General features: G+C 47.3%; 5 protein-coding genes and 1 gene segment (V, D, J or C); all 6 read right to left on the bottom strand.

Annotated features, from left to right (window-relative positions):
- Positions 1–21760, bottom strand: part of LOC102941305 (immunoglobulin lambda variable 3-21) — a 550568-nt gene that overhangs the window by 966 nt on the left and 527842 nt on the right. For 3 of the 7 annotated variants that reach the window (XM_043529717.1, XM_043529718.1, XM_043529719.1), the window contains 2 exons: positions 16895–16932; positions 13092–13801 (listed from right to left, as the gene is read on the bottom strand). In XM_043529717.1, the coding sequence (XP_043385652.1) occupies positions 13530–13801; positions 16895–16932 (310 nt within the window). In that variant the 3' untranslated portion in view covers positions 13092–13529. Of the gene's footprint in view, positions 1–13091; positions 13802–16894; positions 16933–21760 lie in introns of those variants that run through there. The other 4 variants (XM_043529714.1, XM_043529716.1, XM_037878917.2 and 1 more) reach the window with 2 other exon arrangements.
- Positions 1–21760, bottom strand: part of LOC122461352 (immunoglobulin lambda-1 light chain-like) — a 567620-nt gene that overhangs the window by 29463 nt on the left and 516397 nt on the right. The gene's annotated exons all lie outside the window — the stretch shown is intronic.
- The window catches only part of LOC102935130 (immunoglobulin lambda-1 light chain-like), a 376593-nt gene that overhangs the window by 15407 nt on the left and 339426 nt on the right, over positions 1–21760 (bottom strand). The window contains exon 3 of the mRNA XM_043529721.1: positions 2752–2785. Within this exon, the coding sequence (XP_043385656.1) occupies positions 2752–2785 (34 nt within the window). The remainder of the gene's footprint in view (positions 1–2751; positions 2786–21760) is intronic.
- The window catches only part of LOC119563806, a 331177-nt gene that overhangs the window by 23229 nt on the left and 286188 nt on the right, over positions 1–21760 (bottom strand).
- LOC122463057 (immunoglobulin lambda-1 light chain-like) overlaps positions 6858–21760 on the bottom strand; it is a 375063-nt gene continuing 360160 nt past the window's right edge. Inside the window, exons 3-4 of the mRNA XM_043529720.1 lie at positions 10568–10605; positions 6858–7565 (exon numbers count right to left, since the gene is read on the bottom strand). Of these exons, the coding sequence (XP_043385655.1) occupies positions 7243–7565; positions 10568–10605 (361 nt within the window). The 3' untranslated portion in view covers positions 6858–7242. The remainder of the gene's footprint in view (positions 7566–10567; positions 10606–21760) is intronic.
- The window catches only part of LOC102937026 (immunoglobulin lambda-1 light chain), a 537592-nt gene continuing 535710 nt past the window's right edge, over positions 19879–21760 (bottom strand). For all 40 annotated transcript variants that reach the window (XM_043529632.1, XM_043529633.1, XM_043529630.1 and 37 more), the window contains one exon: positions 19879–20586. In XM_043529632.1, coding sequence (XP_043385567.1) covers positions 20264–20586 — 323 coding nt within the window. In that variant the 3' untranslated portion in view covers positions 19879–20263. The remainder of the gene's footprint in view (positions 20587–21760) is intronic.

Raw genomic sequence — 21760 nt, 5'->3', positions numbered from 1 at the left:
AGGGGGTCACATCCCTGACCTCAGCGCACGCAGGCTTTTTCTCAAGGTTTATGGTTTTTTACATATTTCTAAAGCGCTGAGAGACTTGGTGGAAGGTGCTGTAGAAGTGCGAAGTCTTATCAGGATTGTTTCCAAGCTCACCTTTTCATTCATTTTTGCTCAGATAAAGGGAAATACGACTTCTAAACAGCTAGCAACTTCGGCAGTTTGCAGAGAATTCCTCCCTATTAAGTGCAAGATTTTGATACCTTTCCTCACATTGAGTAGCACCTTCCTTCTCAAATGGTGCCATTTAGTGCAGAGGACGGTGCTACTCATTGAATTAAGTAGGAAGATATTTCCATGGTGAAAACACTCTCTCCCTCTGTCTCTCTCATTTCTCAAGAACAGACTCTCTGAGAATGGGGCTATTTCTTAGGGTCTAAGCTTAGAGTTTAATTTGCCTGTTCAGGCCTTGGGGGCTGGTTCACTAGAGTCACAGAGGAATGTGGGGTAACCCACATATTTCCAAATGAAAAAAATGCTGTAACAGATAATTAGACAAAACCAGTAGGATCCAAAGCATAGGATGGGAGAGCTACATGCATTGAATAGTGTTTTATAGAAAGCAGTATAAAATTCTGTAGTTTTGAGAGAGAGGGGGGGAGTTTGTTTGTGAACCATCCTATGGAATTCCAGAGCAGGGATAAATTCTCTATTCTGCCAAGTGGGTCGATAAACCCATTGTTGAATCATCATTGTCTGTCTGGGTCTGTAGGTCTCTCTGCTAAGGGTCAGATCTTCTGATTAACACCTGGGTGACAAACAATCTCCTACCACAGCCTGGTTGCCTGTTCCTGTTGCTGAACAGCCTAGTTACCAAGCAAGCTTGTGTTCAGCAGCTGTAAAGTACAGACTCATTTATGGGACCAATCCCTGCTTCAGGGCCCGATCCAGTGTGCAACTGAGTGTTTTGCTAGATTGGGGCTCAAGACAAGAGGACAAGGGACCTTGCAAACTACCACACTGAGGGTTGATTTCATGGTGGGGGCAGAGTAGATTCCCCTGGGCTGTAGCCTGGTGCTGTGCTGTGTAAGTGCATAGAGACGGGGGGGACAATGAAGGCACTACCTGCTTAAGAAGGGACGCAAAAGTTTGGGGAATTTTTAAACTCTTAGTAACATTTCTGTAGCAGCCTTGGTGCTGGGGCCAAATTGGGATGCCCGTCCTCACGCCAGGTTGCACCTTACTCCACAGGCAGTCGGTCCCATTACACTAGTGGGACTGTATGAAAAGCAATGTGCTACTCGGCATGAGTAGGGCTACCGCAGTCTGGGCCCTAATTATTTCACGCTTTATGTAGGTCAAAGCAGCCAAGAATGGTATTTGAGCTAATACTGTCAGCCCTGACTAAGCCAGGTCCACTAGGTCCCCTAGGCTGTTCTGTAACTGAAGCCGGCTGGTGCAGCCAGCATCCTGATCACTGAGGTCTGAGCTTGGCAGACACACAATCCAGCCTCTATGAAGCCGTCCAGCCTTTCAGACTGGCCAGCAACCTTGTTAGTGCACAATTAGTGCAAGCTCTTTAAATCCCTTCCCCCTGCAGGCTGCTCCCACCCCACCCCATTTAACTAATATCTTGCATATCTGAAAGGTTTTGGGTGGGTTTGGGTTGCACATCCAAACTGAAATCCAATTTTCTCCAAGGTACAATGGAGCAGATCTTCAGTGTCAGGAGTAAGTCAGTCAGTGCAATGAGACTCACTCAGGGTAAGCGTAAATCAGTGTAGTCCATTGCTGGCAAGGAAGCTACGTGGATTTACACCATGTGGGGAGCTGGCCATCTATTTTTAAAATTTGACCAGTCCCTTGTCTAGCTCCAACTGAGCAATGCTACAAATAGGGCTGGTTGAAAATGACCCATCACAACCATTTTCAGTGGAAAATTGGTTTTCCACTGAATGAATATTTTTGTGGCAAGTATCTGCTTTTCTCAAAAAAAATCATTTTTTTTGTTGAAAATCCGAAAATGGAAAAAGTGGAAATCTTAAGCCAAAACCTCTCAATAACTGAAGCATTCTCAGTTTTCAGCTGAAAATGCTTGTTTGGGATTTTGGGCCCATTGAGATGAAAATGATTTTTTTGTTTTTCTTTTTCTGAAATTATTCACAGAAGAAAACCATATTTTCTGCCCAGCTCTCATTCCTAAGCATTCCCTTCCAACGGCCCCCGACAAATCCGATTTTAAATCACCAGGGAGCAAGGATTTTTATAGCACACGAGGTGTCATGGGATTGGACACCTGTCTGCAGGAGCCTGGGGTGAGTGCTGGTGGAGGTCTATTGTGGACAATGGAGCTAGGGCATTGTACCGCACCGGAGAAGCTGGCCCGGGATTTCTTTCATACACTGACTAGCACCCAGTGCGAATGAGAAATAGTTCATACCCGAAAAGAAAAAGAGGGAAAATCTTTTCCTGAAGGGGCTAAAACTAGGTCATCGTAACTGGGGACCCAGTGGCAGAATAGGTTTCCTGGTCAAATTCAAACTTGTCTTCAGTGGGAAAAGAAAAGAAAATCCAACATGGGCCATGTACACCTGCTATGACTATCCAGAGAGACTAAACGTTCTTTCCAAGACAGTGTAAAGGTCCATATGTAAAGTGAGAGTAGTCCCGAGCCCAACATGAAGACAAAGAAAGCAGGAAAAAAACCATGGAAAACGTACAATACAGCCAGGAGAAGGAAAGTTTGAGAGTAATTCAGTGACTTACCAAGGACGGTCAGCTGGGTTCCTCCACCGAAGACCCCCCACAGTGACACACGGCTGTACAAAAACCTGTCCCAGTCGATGGCAGGGAGAGGTCGCCAGCACTGCCCGTGAGGGGGGAAAAAGAGGTGCGGGGCAATTTCCACTGGCACCCCTTGGGAGTGCAGGTTTATCCTTTCCGGAGAAACTCATCATACAATCAGAGGAGTGAAGATCCACTGGGAAGTGAAGCAATGGTGTATTCCTTGGGAGAACTCAGAATTAAGGCCAAATCTTGGTCCCCTCATAAGAGAGCAGAAGATGGGCTTGTCGTTAAGGCAGTGGATTGGGAGTCAGGAGAGCGGGGTTCATGTCCTGGCTCTTCCACTGACCTTGTATCGTTGAGCAAATGACGTCATCTCTCTGCCTCCATTCCCCGTCTGTAAAATGGGGGCAGCACTTCCGTGCCTCCGAGGGTGGTGTAAGGATAAGTTCTGTCGTGTCTCAGAGATGCTCAGGCACTCCAGTGATGGGGGCGTAATGGTACCTAGAGGGAACCAAAGGAGCTCTGTGCTCTGCTATCATGCTGGGTTCCACCATTACAGCGCTCCCCCAACTCCCGCACCGGCTGTGGATCTGCATGCGTGTCTGTGCTGCTGTGCCTGGAGCCCGTGGAGAACGGATCTGGGGGCTGGAGGGCATGTACACAACTGGACTGCGTGTTGGTCCTTCCACTGCCATTTGGGCAGGACAGGCCAATACTGGGCCGTATTCGTCACTGGTGCCATTGTATTGACTTCAGTGGAATTACGTTGGGGAAAGAATGAGGTGCACGAGCTGTCGTGTATGTTATGGGTGCGATAACCATCCTTAGAAAGCACGTGTCCGGAACCCCACACGTCTGGGAGCACCAGCATCTTTCTCGACCTAATGAATGTAGAACATGTCCCGGTGACAGCGAAGAGACAGATCAGACATGCCAGGGGCTGCACACGGGTGGATCAGGTGTGATCCAAACCACGTGCTGTCCTCGTCTACTCTCTGAATAGCGCAGCCTCTCTGCACCTGTCTGTGAGAAGCTAAGATGTCCCCTCCCCCATTGTCCTACCTTACCTGATCGGGATCTTCAGATCGTCCAGGGGGTCACTCTGACTCACTGCGCACAGCCCTTCTGCCAGAAGCCGCATCATGACGTCCTGTGTTCGCTCTCAGCTGAGCCATGCAGGGGGCTGGTGAAGTCTCCACATTGGACATGCCTGAGGAAGGGCTCAAGATCCATGTGCCGTGAAACCGATCGCCACCACGCTCTGTCTGAACCCCAGCAGTGGGTCAGGTGCAGGCATTGCTGGAAGCCCAGAGTCAAGCAAGATGCTCAGAACCTTTGGTGTTTGTCAAAGCCGTGTCCATCGCACAGCTGGCATATGCTGGAAAATGCCCCAGACTCTGTTGGTACCAATACAAGGCCAGGCTGGTATCCGCCCATGTGCAGTGCGCAGCAGAGATCAGCACTTTCCTCGTGGGAGCCCCCAGTTGCCTTTAGAAATTAACGGAGTACCCCCAACGACAGCCATTTGCTCTGTATTTCCCAGTTGTTCTCAGCAGTAAATCCCTGCACTGTTTCCCTGGACAGAGTTGCCATGAGACTCCCACCATTGCTGGCTATTCCCTCCCCCTCCACCTTAGGGGAGCCGCTCTGGTGCCTGCTGCCCAGCAGAGTGTGGGCGTGTGGTGCCCCTCTCACCAAAGGCAGGGCCAGTAAACATCTAGGCTGTGAGCTGTGTCCATGCTCAGCTGATTTCTTGTGAATTAAACCAGGGCCCTGGACCCTCCCTCTGACTGTAAATACAAACCCCCCTTAGTGCCTGGTGTGTGTCAGCTCAGCACGGCCAGGGGCGTGAATGGTACCAGCCTAATTTCCTCATTAATGGGCCGTAGTTGAAGCCAAGGAGGTTCAGGTGCTGTGTTTGACACACTAACAGGCACTTACTGAAGTTGGTGGGGAAGCTCCTGTGAATTCAGTGGCTCAGGCTCAGACTCTGTGAGAATTCCCTGGGTAGGGAGGGGAGGCCTGAGCCGCTGGCAAAAGTGCTGAAGTCCCCTTGTCAGAAGTGACTTCAGCACGTTGGGCTGGAGTGTTAAAGGTATTTAAGCACCTATATGTACAGGATGGCACCTAGCGGGATTTTCAAAAGCACCTAGCTGCCAAATGCCCATTCATTTCATTGCCTTTTAAATCTGGCCCTTACACTTCTAAATCCTATTGACGTTCAGTTGAACTTAGACTTTTAATGGAGTTAGTCACTTTTGAAAACACCTTAAATACTTCATGTAGTTTGTCAGTCCATTCATCAGTCTATTGTGGTTTACATGTGCAAGGCAACAGAGCCTTTTTGTCAAGGAAGTAGTGTTAGAATCAGCGCACGCCCTGAATTCGAGTAGCGAACTCCGTGGCCCATGCTCGTTCTCCCTCTCATGCACACGTTGTGTGTGAGCTGCTGAAAACTTCTGAGAGCCATTGTCTCCTCTGTGTACTGCACACTCTTGGTGCTCCACAAATCATAACCTGGAATTCTTACCCCCCCACCATGTAGAGACGTGTTTGTGTAGGGGGGGAATGGTGGGACAGTTGGTCTGGGGACGTTAAACGTACTTTGTGAAATTTAAGAACCCTTCATTCTTTCAAACTCATCCATATCGCAGCCTCCCTCTGCTCCCTTTCCACTTAACCCCTTCTGTAGGAGGTGGCAGTGCATGACTGGCCATCCATCCATCCATCCATCCATCCATCCATCCATGTCACTCATATTGTGAGTGGCGACAGCACGGTGGTATCTGCCAAATACGTGGCATATGTTATACAAATGTATCCCTTTACCTCCCTGGCCCCAGGACTGTTAGGGAATCAGGGTCTCTTTTGGCTGGGTGGCCCAGCACGGCTCGGGGTCCATGATAAATGTCTTTGTGATGCAAATTCCCAGCTGTACACATGGTGCATCCTGCTGTCTGGGAAGGGTGGGACAGACCCCAGAGCTCCCCTCCGAGTATCCAGTCTCACATGAAACTGATTCCCCAGGACAACTATGGGGTAATTAATGGGACACAAACTGTCTGCTCTGGCCTGTCAAGGCCCAAATTGTGCAGCAGCCCAGAAATAACACAGGCCTGAGTGCTTCCAGAGAATCCATCTCATCAGTAATGTTTTGATTTCATTTGAAAAGCATCTTGAATCTGAAGACTCCCAAAGCACTTTACTCATTTACACAGTTGGTCAAACTGCACATAAAAGTCACTGCCTTCCCCTCTGGCTGAAACACAGCAGGTGTGTCTCAGTGGCCAGCAGCACGAGTTTAATTCAGACAGATTTCCGTGTAGAGCTGCCCCCGCTGGGAGGGCAGGTTGGGTGCGTAGGGAGCCGTCCCCCAAGTTGGTATTTAATATCCTGCCAAATGGAACTCTTCCAAAGAGGTCCTTTGTGTCTCTACTGACCAGAAGTGGCCAGGAGCTCTGTTTATAGCCTAACCCAGGGACCAGCCTGCCGCAGTGTCGTGCCCCGCACTCTATGGGCCAGATTTGGACGCTTATTCCCCTGAGTCCTGAGCTGTTCAGCCAATAGCCCGTTGACTGACTCCAATGAGGCTTCTTGAAGAATGACTAAAGGGAGAAAACGGGAGCCAGAATCTGCCCCCGCGAGGGCAGAGCGTGACTGAATACTAACTCACAGAGCAGACTGCTCTCTGCAGTGCTAGTGACCCAGCTGAGCACTGAGCCAGCCTAGCCCTGCTGGTCTGTTGGGAGCTGCCAGGATCCCAGCACAAGCAGGGCTGGCTGCAGAGCCACGGGGGTTTGCATTACGCTCTCATGCAGCCCACGATCCCCCAGTGAATCCCTAACACAACGTGTGCTCTGGAGAGAGATTTGTGCAGCAGCAATTGTCACCCCTCCCAGAAGGCTGGCTGAGAGCCAGAGTGACCAGTCTTGGGGGAGAAGAGTCACAGCTTGGGTAATGATCCCTCTGTGACATCTCTCCCTCTCCCCGATCTCCATGATATTACACGTCACTTAGCGTTACTTCTCCCTTAGCTTGTCTGAAACCCCAAAGCCAACGAGATCCCTACTAAAAAGAAAACCATATTGGCTGATAAAAGGTAAGTTTATTTTATTGGAAGATTATGTGAATATTGCAATTAATACATCAGGAGAAAAAGGAACAGAAGAAGTTAAACTCTTCACAGTCACAGCGATAGTCAAATTTTTCTGATTTTATTAATATCGTAACAAGGCTGCATCAGAGACTAAAGCAGGAAGGACAATTCTAGGGAATGCAGAGGGTGAGAGCAGTGGGGACGTGAGAATAAAGACAGGTGTCATATGGATTGGTAAAATCTCCCACCTTAAACAGGAAGGAGTTTTGCTGGAAATCAGCATTATGGGAATGCTACAGACAGATCCTGGCTCCCTTGGGGAACCCCCTACAGACTGACACGGGAACCGGCCGAGCCCTCCCGGGGTCAGAGGGTTAAGAACACTCTGAGCTCTTCAGGGACTTCTCAAAGTTCTTCCCATCATGTGTCACCTGGCAGGTGTAGGTCTCATGAGTCTTCCACTTTGATGCCTCCAGAGACAGGTAACTGCTGGCCATGAACTTGTTGTCACTCTGTTTGGATGGCTTGGTCGTCTCCACTCCAGTGGAGACCTGCTGGCCGTCAGCTTTCCAGGTGACTTGGACTAAGCCTGGGTAAAAGCTGCCCAGCAGACACACCAGTGTGGCTTTGCTCTTTGTTTTGATCTCTTCTGAGGATGGAGGGAAGAGGTGCACGGTAGGAGATGCCTTTGGCTGACCTACAAGACAAAGAGTTTCAGTGTTAGAAAACCCAAATCCAGAGATTGCCAGTGCAGAATGTTCAACGTTCCAGATCTCTTCCATGTAACAAATCCAACCTTTCAGAAGCGCCGTGGGCAGGGTAATGATCTGAGATGTAAGATGTTCTTCTGGTTAATGCACAGGATTAGGAATCAGGGACCCAATCCTTGGTCTGTCACGTTCTTCCTTAGTGAACCTGACCTAGTTAGTCACTGTCCCTATGCCTGTAAAAGGGGATATCACTTTACTCATTCTTTTTGTCCCTTGAATCACTGAAGGCTTGATCCCATATTCCTCCTGCACAGGTATCTCCTACTGACTTCAGATAACAACTTGGGGCCTGCAAGGGGTACAGTGTTGGTGCTAAAGGGAAGAAAAATCAATTGGTGCGAAAGGGAGTAGAGGATTGCATTGCAATCTGTATGCACTGGACTTCTAGCAAGAGCCTTTCACAAAGGAATGCCGCAGCTGATTCTGCGTTGTGCTGCATTTTAGAAATCTAAAAGCAGCTTTCTAAAGATTTTGGACGACGTTGTACTTATTAGTTTAAGGATATTTCTTAAGGTCTAAGCTTTACTTTGAGTTTAATGTGTGTGGTTAGGGCATTGGAAGCCACTTCAGTGCTCAGAGAGCAATCCGGGGTAACGCACATTTTTCCTTATGAAATAATCCTTTAAAATGTAATTACAAAGCAAGCGACATGATCCAAAGAATGGGGCAGAGAGCTAGACACGTTTAAGAGTGTTTCATATAAAGTACCATAAAATTCTATGGAGTTCTGAAAGAAAGATTTTTTTTTTTTAAGCATTCTATGGTAGGAATAAAGTCTATATCTTAAATTCTGCAAGATGGGTCAATAAACCTATGAAGCAGTTATCATCGTCTGTCACACTCTGCAGGCCTTTCTACTAAGGGACCGCACTTTTGAATAAGACCTCAATGGGAAATAACCTCCTAACTCCTCCTGTGATATGCCGGCTGCTGAACAGCAGCCTTGTTACCAAGCTGGCTTGTTGCTGAAATGTTTTCAGAAGCTTGTAATGTACAGACTCCTGTACGGGACCAATCGCAGCCAAAGGACTCGAGCCAGTATGTGTCTAAGTGCCTTGCTGGATCAGGGTCCAAGACGAGCAAAAAGGACATTGCAAAATATCACAGTATTGGTTGATGTCAGGGTGGGTACAGAGTAGAGTCCCCTGCCCCCTTGCACGATGTTGTGCAATGTTACTGCATGGAGCTATGGAGACAATAAGGGACCTCCTGGCTTAGGAAGGGACACACAAGTTTGCGGGATTTTGAATCCCCTAATAAAAGGCACCTGCCTTCTAACTGGGGCCAAACTGAGAAACTCTTCCTCATTCCAGGTAGCACCGTACTCCACAAGGGGTCGGTCCCACTGACTTCAGTGGGCCTGTTTGAAGAGCAAGGTGCTACTCAGCACGAGTAGGCTCAGTGCAGCCTGCGGGCTGTAGTTATTTCACGCTTTACACAGGTCAAAGAGACAAACAATGTTGTCTGAATTAGCACAGGCAGCCCTGATTTACTGAGCCCTGGCTAGCCGAGGTCTATCTGCTCCTCAAGGTTTTACGGTACCTGAAGCCTGCTGGCCCAGCCAGCACCCTGATCATTGAGCTCTGAGCTTGGCAGCCCGAGAATGCAGCTTCTAGGAAGCCGTCCGGACTGGCCAGCAACCTCGTTAATGTGCTAAAGGCTTGAGAGAGGCACTTAGTGCAGCCTCTTTCAAGCCCTCTCCCCCCGCAGGCTGCTCCAAGCCCACCCCCTTTATCTGTAGCCCTCCATATTTCAAAGGTGTTGGGTGTCCCTCAGCACCTGCAGAAAATCAGGTCTGAGGGTATTTCCCAACTGAAGTCCATGATAGCTACAGCCACCCAAGGTACAACGGAACCGACCCTCCAGGTCAGGATTAAGTCAGTCAGTGCAATTACACTCACTCAGTGCGAGTGTAAATCAGTGTAGTTCCATTGTTGTCAAGGGGACTGTCTTCATTTAAACTCCATCAGGATCCGTTCTTATATTTGTAAAATTACACTGATCTCATAACTCGCTCGAAATTAGCAATTCTACAACTAGGGCTGTCAAAAATGACCCATCAAATCTCTTGTCAGTGAAAAACTGGGTTTTCATCTCAATGGAAATTTTTGCAGAATGTGTCTGAGGTTGAAAAATTTCTTGCTGGAAACGCAAAAACTCAGAACCGAAAGGTTTCTGTAAATATCTGGGGTTTTCTCTTTCACCCAATAATTACTGAAAAGAGAGTGTTTGTTTTTTAAATTTTTTTCCTAAAAAGTCAATTTTCTGCTGAGAATTTAGACAAAAATAACCGTTTTCATTTTTGTTGAAATTTTCCAGAAATTGAAACCCCATTTTGTGACTAACTCTTGCCAAAATGAAAAGTCTTCAAACTACTCCAGAAGGTCAGATTTCAAATGACAAAGGACATATTATTTTTATCTCACATTACATTTCAAGGGATTGTACATCTATTTTAAGGAGGCTTCGGTGCATTTTGGTGGAGATCTATTGAAAGTAAAGGCACTATGTCGTTTTACCCTGGCTGAGAATTTGGCCCTTGGTTTCTTTCTCATTTTGGGAAAACCCAGTGTGAATAAGGAATGTCTAGTCCATTAAAACAAAAAACAGGGTAGAAAATATTTTCTTTTAAGATGCTAGCACCAGTTATTTAAAAATTGGGACCAGCAGCAAAATCTGGGTAGGTTTCATGGGCAAATTCAGAAACCTGTTCATTGGGAAAAGATAAGAAAAATGCAGCATGGGACATCTAAACCTTGTTCTGACTATCCACAGATTGAACATTGTTCTCAACCCTGTGGAAAAGTCTATGCATAAAGAGGGAGGAGACCCAATGCTGGCACTAAGAGAGAAAAGGAGGAAAAAAATCATGGAAATATGACAGTATTGGCATTGAGAAGGAAAGGCGGTGAGTAATTCAGTGACTTACCAAGGACGGTCAGCTGGGTTCCTCCACCGAAGATAAACCACAGTGACACAAGGCTGTACAAAAACCAGTCACGTTCAATGGCAGGGAGAGGTTGCCACCGCTGCACGTGTGGAGAAAATAGACACGGGACGACAACTGGGATCTCCTTGAGGGCGAAGGTTCATCGTTTCTGGAGAAGCTCATAGTACAACTGATTGAATGAAGATCCATTGGGAGGTGAAGCAATGGAGTATTCCTTGGGAGAGCTGACATGGGGCCAAATCCCGGTCCACGCATGCGCAACACGTAAGAGAGCAGAAGATTGTCTTGTTGTTAAGCCACTGGAGTGGGAATCAGGAGACGGGGATTCAAGTCCTGGCTCTGCCACAGACTGATGTTGTGCCCTTGGACAAGCCACGTAATCTCTGTGCCTCAATTCCCTATCTATAAAATGGGGATAGTACTTCCCTATTTCACAGGGGTGCTGTAAGGATAAATTCTTTTATGACTATGAGATGCTCATGTTGGATATACCCTGTTTCTAAAATACGTGTCTGTAACCCACACCTCTGGGAGCACTGGCCTCTCTAAAGACATAGTGTAAAAACTCTCCTAACACCAGACCAACAAGTGTCAGCAAAGAAACAGATCTGCCATGCTGGGGCTACATGTGTGTGGATAGGAAACCAACACCATGTGCTGTCCTCGTCTCATCTGGATAGTGCAGCCTTCCCTGCACCTATCAGCAAGAAGCTACCACATCGTGCCTTACCTGATCAGGATCTCCAGATAGTCCATAGGGCCAGGGGTCATTCTGAAGAAGCTGCATCATCATGTTCTGTCTTGCATTTGGCTGGTGAAGTCTCCACACTGGACGTGTCCAAGGAACAAGTAAATAATGCTCAAGATCCATGTGCCATGAAACCAATCACCACCATCCTCTGCTGCAACCCTGTTAGTACCAATACAAGGCAATGTTGGGATCAGTGTCCAGTGTGCAGCAGAGATGAGTGCTTCCCTGAAGGGAGCCCCCCATTTGCCTTGAGAAATTAACAGAGTGTCCCCAACGACAGCCATTTGCTCTGTATTTCCCAGCTGTTCTCAGCAGTAAATCCCTGCGCGGTTTCCCTGGAGAGAGCTGCCATGAGACTCCCACCATTGCTGGGCTAATCCCTCCCCCTGACCTTAGGAGAGCTGCTCTGGTGCCTGCTGCCCAGCAGAGTGTGGGTGTGTGGTGCCCCTCTCGCCAAAGGCAGGGCCAGTAAACATCTAGGCTGTGAGCTGTGTCCATGCTCAGCTGGTTTCTTATGAATTAAACCAGGGCCCTGGACCCTCCCTCTGACTGTAAATATGAACCCCCCACCCCTTAGTGCCTGGTGTGTCGCCGCTCAGCGCGGCCAGGGGCGTGAATGGTACCAGCCTAATTTCCTCATGAATGGGCCCTAGTTGAAGCCAAGGCTCACGTGCTGTGTTTGACACTTGATCCGGCACCTACTGGAGTTGGTGGGGACGAGCCTGTGACTTCAGTGGTTGAGGCTCAGACCCTGCGAGAATTCCCTGGGTAGTGGAGGGCAGGCCTGAGCCGCCAGCAAAAGTCCCCAAGTCCCATTGTCAGAAGTGACGTAAGCACTCACGCCAGGAGCGTTAATGGTGTTTAAGCATCTAAATATACAGGTAGGCACCTTGTGGGATTTTGGGAAGCACCTAGTTGCCGAACGCCCATTCATTTCATTGCCTTTTAAATCTGGCCCTTACGCTCCTAAGTCCTATTGACTTTCAGTTGAACTTCGACTTTTAATGGAGTGAGTCACTTTTGAAAATACCCTAAATATTTCATGCAGTTTTTCATTCCATTCGTCAGTCTATTGCTGTTCACGTGTGCAAGGGAACAGGCCCAGTTACTAAGCATTGAGCAAAGGAAGTTACTCTCTTTCCAGAGCCTTTTTGTCAATGAAGTAGTGTTAAAATGAGCGCACACTCTGGGTTCTAGCAGTGCACTCGTTGGCACATGCGCGCTCTCTCTCTCTCTCACACACACACCTGCTCTGTCTGATCCCTTCACTCTCATCCTAGCATTGTAAGCTCCTGAAAACTTCTGAGAGCCATTATCCCCTCCGTGCTCTGCACACGCTTGGTGCTCCAGAAATCATCACTGGATATCTGGGTAGAGAGCTGTCACCTAAGTCGGTGTTGGCAGGATATTAAAGGCCACTCTTCCAAAGAGGGGTTTGTGTCTAGACTGACTAGAAGTAGCCAGGAGCTCTGTTTACAGCCTATCCCAGGTAACCGCCACCAGCAGTGCCCCTCCCTGTATGGGCCAGATTTGGTCACTTATTCCCCTTAGTGTTGAGCTGTTCAGCCAATAGCCCCACTGATTCGAATGAGGCTACTTGAAGAATGACTAATGCTCAGGGAGAAGGTGGTACCGGAATCTGCCCCATGCGAGGGCAGAGGTTGACTCAATACTAACTCACAGAGCGGACTGCTGTCTGCAGGGCTAGTGACCCAGCTGAGCATTGACCCAGACTAAAAAAAAACCACAATATTAGCTGATAAAAGGTAAATTTATTTTATTGGAAGAGAAGGTGAATATTGCAATTAATACACAAGATGTAAAAGGGACAGAAGAAGTTAAACTCTTCACAGATACAGCAATAGTCAAATTTTTCTGATTTTATTAATATCCTAACAAGGCTGCATCAGAGACTAAAGCAGGAAGGACAATTCGAGGGAATGCAGGGGGTGAGAGCGGTGGGGACATGGGAATAAAGACAGGTGTCATATGGATTGGTAAAATCCCCCACCTAAAAGAGGAAGCAGATTTTCTGGAAATCGGCATTATGGGAATGCTACAGAGAGATCCTGGCTCCCTTGGGGAACCCCCTACAGACTGACACGGGAACCGGCCGAGCCCTCTGTGAGTCAGAGGGTTAAGAACACTCTGAGCTCTTCAGGGACTTCTCGAAGTTCTTCCCATCGTGTGTCACCTGGCAGGTGTAGGTCTCATGGGTCTTCCACTTTGATGCATCCAGAGACAGGTAACTGCTGGCCATGAACTTGTTGTCACTCTGTTTGGATGGCTTGGTCGTCTCCACTCCAGTGGAGATCTGCTGGCCGTCAGCTTTCCAGGTGACTTGGACTGAGCCTGGGTAAAAGCTGCCCAGCAGACACACCAGTGTGGCTTTGCTTTTTGTTTTGATCTCTTCCGAGGATGGAGGGAAGAGGTGCACGGTAGGAGACTGCCTTTGGACTGACCTACAAGACAAGGAGATTCAGTGTTAGAAAACCCAAATCCAGAGACTGCCAGTGCAGAATGTAAGAAATTCCAGATCTCTGCAGTGTAACAAATCCAACCTCTCACAAGCACCATGGGCAGGGTAATGATCAGCGATGTAAGATGTTCTTGTGGTTAAGGCACAGGACTGGGATCAGGAGATTTGGGGTCTAATCATTGCTCTGCCATAGGGTTCCTTAGTGAACCTGGCCTAGTTAGTTACTGTCCCTATGCCTGTAAAAGGGGATAATATTATTTTACTCATCCTTTTTGTCACTTTAATCCGTGAGGGCTTTATCTTGTATTCCTGCTGCACCCATAACTCCCACTGACTTCAAATAATAACTTGGGGCCTGCAAGGTGTACAGTGTTGGCACTAAAGATACAAATTATTGTTATGAAAGTGAGCAAAGAAGTATGTTGCGATCTATATGCATTGGATGTCTAGCATGAGTGGTTCACAAAGAAAAGCTGCAATTCGTTCTACATTTGTGCTGCATTTTAGAAATCTAAAATCCGCTTTCTAAGGGTTTTGGACTATGTTCTGGATATTTGTGTGGGGTTAGGGCACCAGAAGCCACTTCAGTGCCCAGAAGGGAATTTGGGGTAACCCACATTTTCCCTTATGGAATAATGCTATAAAATGTAATAACAAAGCAACCAAGAAAAGCCAAAGAATGGGACAGGGGATCTAGACACATTGATAGCATTCTATAGAAACTACTGTAATATAGTACAGAACTTTCATAGAGAGAGCTCTTTTGAACCGCTCTATGTCATTCTATGGCACAGATAAAGTTTCAGGATATAAAATTCTGCAACATAAATCATTGATCTCATTGAGCAGTTATCATTGTTCATCAGATTCTGTAGGTCTCTCAGCTAAGGGTCAGATCTGTCTGCATGAGTCTTGACTGGGAAATAGCCTTTTATCGCACCGTGTTATATACTGGTTACTCTTGTTGCTAAGTTTCAGAGTAGCAGCCGTGTTAGTCTGTATTCGCAAAAAGAAAAGAAGTACTAGTGGCACCTTAGAGACTAACCAATTTATTTGAGCATAAGCTTTCATGAGCTACAGCTCACTTCATCGGATGCATCCGATGAAGTGAGCTGTAGCTCACGAAAGCTTATGCTCAAATAAATTGGTTAGTCTCTAAGGTGCCACTAGTACTCTTTTTCTTCTTGTTTCTAAAATGTTTTCAGAAACATTTATGGGACCAAAGGACTCGAGTCAGTATGTGTCTCAGTGCTTTGCTGGATCAGGGTCCAAGACAAGAGGAAAAGGGTCATTGCAAGATATGGACACAATAAAGGACCTACTGGTTTAGGAATGGGCGCACCAGGGATTTAAAAATTCCTCAGACTTGTAACATCTAGACACCTGGGACCAAACTGAGCAACTCTTCCTCATTCCAGGTAGCACTTTACTCCACGAGGGGTCGGTCCCACTGACGTCAGTGGGCCTGTTTGAAGAGCAAGGTGCTACTCAGCACGAGTAGGCTCAGTGCAGCCTGCGGGCTGTAGTTATTTCACGCTTTACACAGGTCAAAGCGACAAACAGTGTTGTCTGAGTTAGCGCCGGCAGCCCTGATTTACTGAGCCCTGGCTAGCCGAGCTCTATCTGCTCCTCAAGGTTTTACTGTACCTGAAGCCTGCTGGCCCAGCCAGCATCCTCTGCATTGAGTTCTGAGCTTGGCAGCCCTAGAATGCAGCTTCAAAGAAGCTGGCCAGCAACCTTGTTAATGTGCTCCAGGCTTCAGAGAGGCAATTAGTGCAGCCTCTTTCAAGTCCTTCCTGCACCCCGCACAGGCTGCTCCAAACCACCCCACCCCCCTTTATCTGTAGCCCTCCATATTTCAAAGGTGTTGGGTGTCCTTCAGCACAGTCAGAAAATCAGGTCTGAGTGGTATTTCCAAACTGAAATGCACGATAGCTACAGTCATCCAAGGAACAATGGAACCGATCCTCCGGGTCAGAAGTCAGTCAGTGCAATTACACTCACTCCGTGTAAGTGTAAATCAGTGTCATTCCATTGCTGCCAAGGGGGCTACACTGATTTACACCACATGAGGATCTGTTCTTATACTGTAAAAATATCAATCGCTGAACTTGCTCTAAAAGGAGACTGCAAGTAGGGGTGCTAAAAATTACCCACTAAATCTCTTGTGAGTTAAAAATTGGGTTTTTATCTAAATGGAAGTTTTTGCAGAATGTTTCTCCAGATCTCGAAAAAACATCTTTTTTTTTTACTGTTGGAAAAGCAAAAACTCAAAACCAAATATTTTCACCTGAACTCTGATTTCTCCCACCTCCCTGGCTTTTCAGTAATTGTTCGGTGACAACATTTTAGTGTTTGGGTTTGGGGTTTTTGCCCAAAAGTCAAAATTTTCTGCTGAAAATGTAGATGAAAATATTTTTTTAAATTTTTGTTGAAAATTTCCTATAAGGAAACTTTAATCCTATTTCGTGACCAACTCTCCCTAATTTGAATTTTCTTCAAGCTAACCAGACAAATTGGGATTTAGATTGCAACAAAGACATTATTTTCTCTATCACATTAGGTTTCAAGGTATTGTACACCCATCTTAAAGAGATTTGGATGAGTTTTGGTGTAGGTTTATTGAAGAGCATGGGACTATTTTGTTTGACCTTGGTTGAGAATCTGGCCCCTGGTTTCTTTCACATATGAGTCAAAACCGAGTGCTAATAAGAAATGTCTAGTCCAGTAATACCAAAGCAAATAAAAAACAATTGGGGGTTGGGAAATATTTCCCTGAAGAGGCTAATACCAGTTATTTCAAAATTGTGACCTGACAGCAGAATCTGGACATGTTTCATGGGCAAATTCAAAACCCTGTTCCCAGGTACAATATAAGAAAATCCAGCATGCGACATGTACACCCTATTCTGACTATCCACGGGTTAAACATTGTTCTCAACCCTGTGGGAAGGTGTGTGCATAAAGTGAGAGGAGACCCGAGCCTGGCACTAAGGCAGAAAAGGAGGAAAAAATCATGGAAACATGACAGTATTGGCATTGAGAAGGAAAGGCGGTGAGTAATTCAGTGACTTACCAAGGACGGTCAGCTGGGTTCCTCCACCGAAGACATTCCACAGTGACACACGGCTGTACAAAAACCAGTCATGAACAATGGCAGGGAGAGGTCGCCACCACTGCACGTGTGGGGAAAATAGTCGTTGGAAAACTTCTGCTGGCTCTCCTTGAGAACGAAGGTTCATCGTTTCTGGAGAAGCTCATAGTACAATTGATTGAATGAAGATCCATTGGGAGGTGAAGCAATTGAGTATTCCTTGGGAGAGCTGACGTGGGGCCAAATCCTGGTCCCAGTACACAGCCCATGTAAGAGAGCAGAGGGTGGTCTTGTACTTAAGGCACTGGAGCAGGAGTCAGGAGACTGGGGTGCAAGTCCTGGCTCTGCCACAGACTGATGTTGTGCCCTTGGGCAAGTCACATCATCTCTGTGCCTCAATTCCCCATCTGTAAAATGGGGAGAATACTTCCCTATTTCACAGGGGTGCTGTAAGGATAAATTCCTTTTGGGCTGTGAGATGCTCAGGTACAACAGTGCTACAGGTCATAAACCAACCTAGATAGAAGTAAACGGGCTGTGTGCTAAGCAGCTGCTACTCCACTGGGTTCCATTGCCCCTGTGCTCCCCAAACACACCCACGGTCTGTGAATCTTTCGCTGGCCCTCGTAGGTCCGTAGGAGGGACAGGCTGGCAGATTTATTTGGGATGCTGATAGTGAACATGCTGAGCCATGTTCAACCCTGGTGCAATTATAGCGGTTTGTATGGAATTTTACCACCGAAGAATTAGGCCCATTTGTCGTCAGTATTTAATGTATCCAATAGGGAATCTCATGTGGGCGATACCCATGTTTCCAAAGCACGTGTCTGTAGCCCACACCCCTGGGAGCACTGGCCTCTCTACAGACCTAGTCAGTGTCAAAACTATCCTAGCTTCACACCAAGAAGTGCCAGCAAAGAAACAGATCTGCCATGTTGGGACTGCTTGTGTGTGGATAGGAAACCAACACCACGTGTTGTCCTCGTCTCTCATCTGGACAGTGCAGCCTTCCCTGCACCCGTCAGTGAGACGCTACCACGTCCCATGACACATGATCCTGCCTTACCTGGTCAGGATCTGCAGATAGTCCGTGGGCGAGGGGTCGCTCTGAGTCACTGGGCACAGAAGTTCCGCAAGAAACTGTGTCGAAACGTCGTGTGTTCGCTTTTGGCTGAACCATGCCAGGGGCTGGTGAAGTCTCCACACTGGACATGTCGGAGGAACAAGTAAATAGTGCACAAGATCCGTGTGCCATGAAAGCAATCACCACCATCCTCTGCTGGGACCCCAGCCTTGGTTCGGATGCAGGCGTTCCTGGCGGCCTCTCTAGAAGCCAAGATTCTGCATCCGGCATATGCTGGAAAATGCTCCAAGCCCTGTTAACACCAATACAAGGCAATGTTGGTATCAATATCCAGTATACAACAGAGATCAGCACTTTCCTGAAGAGAGCCCCTGAGTTGCCTTTAGAAATTAATGCATTGCCAGCAACGACAGCCATTTGCTCTGTATTTCCCAGCTGTTCTCAGCAGTAAATCCCAGCGCTGTTTCCCTGGACAGAGCTGCCAGGAGACTCCCACCATTGCTGGGCTAATCCCTCCCCCTGACCTTAGGAGAGCCGCTCTGGTGCCTGCTGCCCAGCAGAGTGTGGGCGTGTGGTGCCCCTCTCGCCAAAGGCAGGGCCAGTAAATGTCTAGGCTGTGAGCTGTGTCCATGCTCAGCTGGTTTCTTGTGAATTAAACCAGGGCCCTGGACCCTCCCTCTGACTGTAAATACAAACCCCCCCCCTTAGCGCTTGGTGTGTCCCTGCTCAGCGCGGCCAGGGGAGTGAATGGTACCAGCCTAATTTCCTCATGAATGGGCCCTAGTTGAAGCCAAGGCTCACATGCTGTGTTTGACATTTGATCCGGCACCTACTGAAGTTGGTGGGGACGAGCCTGTGACTTCAGTGGTTGAGGCTCAGACCCTGCGAGAATTCCCTGGGTAGTGGAGGGCAGGCCTGAGCCGCCAGCAAAAGTCCCCAAGTCCCATTGTCAGAAGTGACGAAAGCACTCACGCCAGGACTGTTAATGGTGTTTAAGCATCTAAATATACAGGTAGGCACCTTTTGGGATTTTGAGAAGCACCTAGTTGCCAAACGCCCATTCATTTCATTGCCTTTTAAATCTGGCCCTTACGCTCCTAAGTCCTATTGACTTTCAGTTGAACTTCGACTTTTAATGGAGTAGTCACTTTTGAAAATACCCTCAATACTTCATGCAGTTTTTCAGTCCATTCGTCAGTCTATTGCTGTTCACGTGTGCAAGGGAACAGGCCCAATTACTAAACATTGAGCAAAGGAAGTTACTCTCTTTCCAGAGCCTTTTTGTCAATGAAGTAGTGTTAAAATGAGCGCACACTCTGGGTTCTAGCAGTGCACTCGTTGGCACATGCGCGCTCTCTCTCTCTCTCTCACACACACACCTGCTCTGTCTGATCCCTTCACTCTCATCCTAGCATTGTAAGCTCCTGAAAACTTCTGAGAGCCATTATCCCCTCCGTGCTCTGCACACGCTTGGTGCTCCAGAAATCATCACTGGATATCTGGGTAGAGAGCTGTCACCTAAGTCGGTGTTGGCAGGATATTAAAGGCCACTCTTCCAAAGAGGGGTTTGTGTCTAGACTGACTAGAAGTAGCCAGGAGCTCTGTTTACAGCCTATCCCAGGTAACCGCCATCAGCAGTGCCCCTCCCTGTATGGGCCAGATTTGGTCACTTATTCCCCTTAGCGTTGAGCTGTTCAGCCAATAGCCCCACTGATTCGAATGAGGCTACTTGAAGAATGACTAATGCTCAGGGAGAAGGTGGTACCGGAATCTGCCCCATGCGAGGGCAGAGGTTGACTCAATACTAACTCACAGAGCAGACTGCTGTCTGCAGGGCTAGTGACCCAGCTGAGCATTGACCCAGACTAAAAAGAACACAATATTAGCTGATAAAAGGTAAATTTATTTTACTGGAAGAGAAGGTGAATATTGCAATTAATACACAAGATGTAAAAGGGACAGAAGAAGTTAAACTCTTCACAGATACAGACATAGTCAAATTTTTCTGATTTTATTAATATCCTAACAAAGCTGCATCAGAGACTAAAGCAGGAAGGACAGTTCCAGGGAATGCAGGGGGTGAGAGCGGTGGGGACATGGGAATAAAGACAGGTGTCATATGGATTGGTAAAATCCCCCACCTAAAAGAGGAAACAGATTTTCTGGAAATCGGCATTATGGGAATGCTACAGAGAGATCCTGGCTCTCTTGGGGAACCCCCTACAGACTGACACGGGAACCGGACGAGCCCTCCGGGGGTCAGAGGGTTAAGAACACTCTGAGCTCTTCAGGGACTTCTCGAAGCTCTTCCCATCGTGTGTCACCTGGCAGGTGTAGGTCTCATGGGTCTTCCACTTTGATGCATCCAGAGACAGGTAACTGCTGGCCATGAACTTGTTGTCACTCTGTTTGGATGGCTTGGTCGTCTCCACTCCAGTGGAGATCTGCTGGCCGTCAGCTTTCCAGGTGACTTGGACTGAGCCTGGGTAAAAGCTGCCCAGCAGACACACCAGTGTGGCTTTGCTCTTTGTTTTGATCTCTTCCGAGGATGGAGGGAAGAGGTGCACGGTAGGAGACGCCTTTGACTGACCTACAAGACAAGGAGATTCAGTGTTAGAAAACCGAAATCCAGAGACTGCCAGTGCAGAATGTAAGAAATTCCAGATCTCTGCAGTGTAACAAATCCAACCTCTCACAAGCGCCATGGGCAGGGTAATGATCTGAGATGTAAGATGTTCTTGTGGTTAAGGCACAGGACTGGGAATCTGGACACTTGGAGTCCGTTCCTAGTTCTGCCACAGGCTTCCTTAGTGAACTTGATGAAGTCACTTACCTCTCTGGCTATGAAAGGGGGTCACATCGCTGACCTCAGCGCACACAGGCTTTTTCTCAAGGTTTATGGTTTTTTACATATTTCTAAAGCGCTGAGAGACTTGGTGGAAGGTGCTGTAGAAGTGCGAAGTCTTATCAGGATTGTTTCCAAGCTCACCTTTTAATTCACTGTTACTCAGATAAAGGGAAATACGACTTCTAAACAGCTAGCAACCTCAGCAGTTTGCAGAGAATTCCTCCCTATTAAGTGCAAGATTTTGATACCTTTCCTCACATTGAGTAGCACCTTCCTTCTCAAATGGTGCCATTTAGTGCAGAGGATGGTGCTACTCATTGAATTAAGTAGGAAGATATTTCCATGGTGAAAACACTCTCTCTCTCATTTCTCAAGAACAGACTCTTTGAGAATGGGGCTATTTCTTAGGGTTTAAGCTTAGAGTTTAATTTGCCTGTTCAGGCCTTGGGGGCTGGTTCACTAGAGTCACAGAGGAATGTGGGGTAACCCACATATTTCCAAATGAAAAAAATGCTGTAACAGATAGTTAGACAAAAAAAAAACCAGTAGGATCCAAAGCATAGGATGGGAGAGCTACATGCATTGGATGGTGTTTTATAGAAAGCAGTATAAAATTCTGTAGTTTTGAGGGGGGGGGAAGTTTGTTTGTGAACCATCCTATGGAATTCCAGAGCAGGGATAAATTCTCTATTCTGCCAAGTGGGTCGATAAACCCATTGTTGAATCATCATTGTCTGTCTGGGTCCGTAGGTCTCTCTGCTAAGGGTCAGATCTTCTGATTAACACCTGGGTGACAAACAATCTCCTACCACAGCCTGGTTGCCTGTTCCTGTTGCTGAACAGCCTAGTTACCAAGCAAGCTTGTGTTCAGCAGCTGTAAAGTACAGGCTCATTTATGGGACCAATCCCTGCTTCA

The sequence above is a fragment of the Chelonia mydas genome, chromosome 15, assembly GCF_015237465.2.
Source record: "Chelonia mydas isolate rCheMyd1 chromosome 15, rCheMyd1.pri.v2, whole genome shotgun sequence".
Classification (NCBI taxonomy): Eukaryota; Metazoa; Chordata; order Testudines; family Cheloniidae; genus Chelonia; species Chelonia mydas.
The sequence above is the reverse complement of the archived record's forward strand: the minus strand, read 5'-3'. Positions and strand labels throughout refer to the sequence as shown.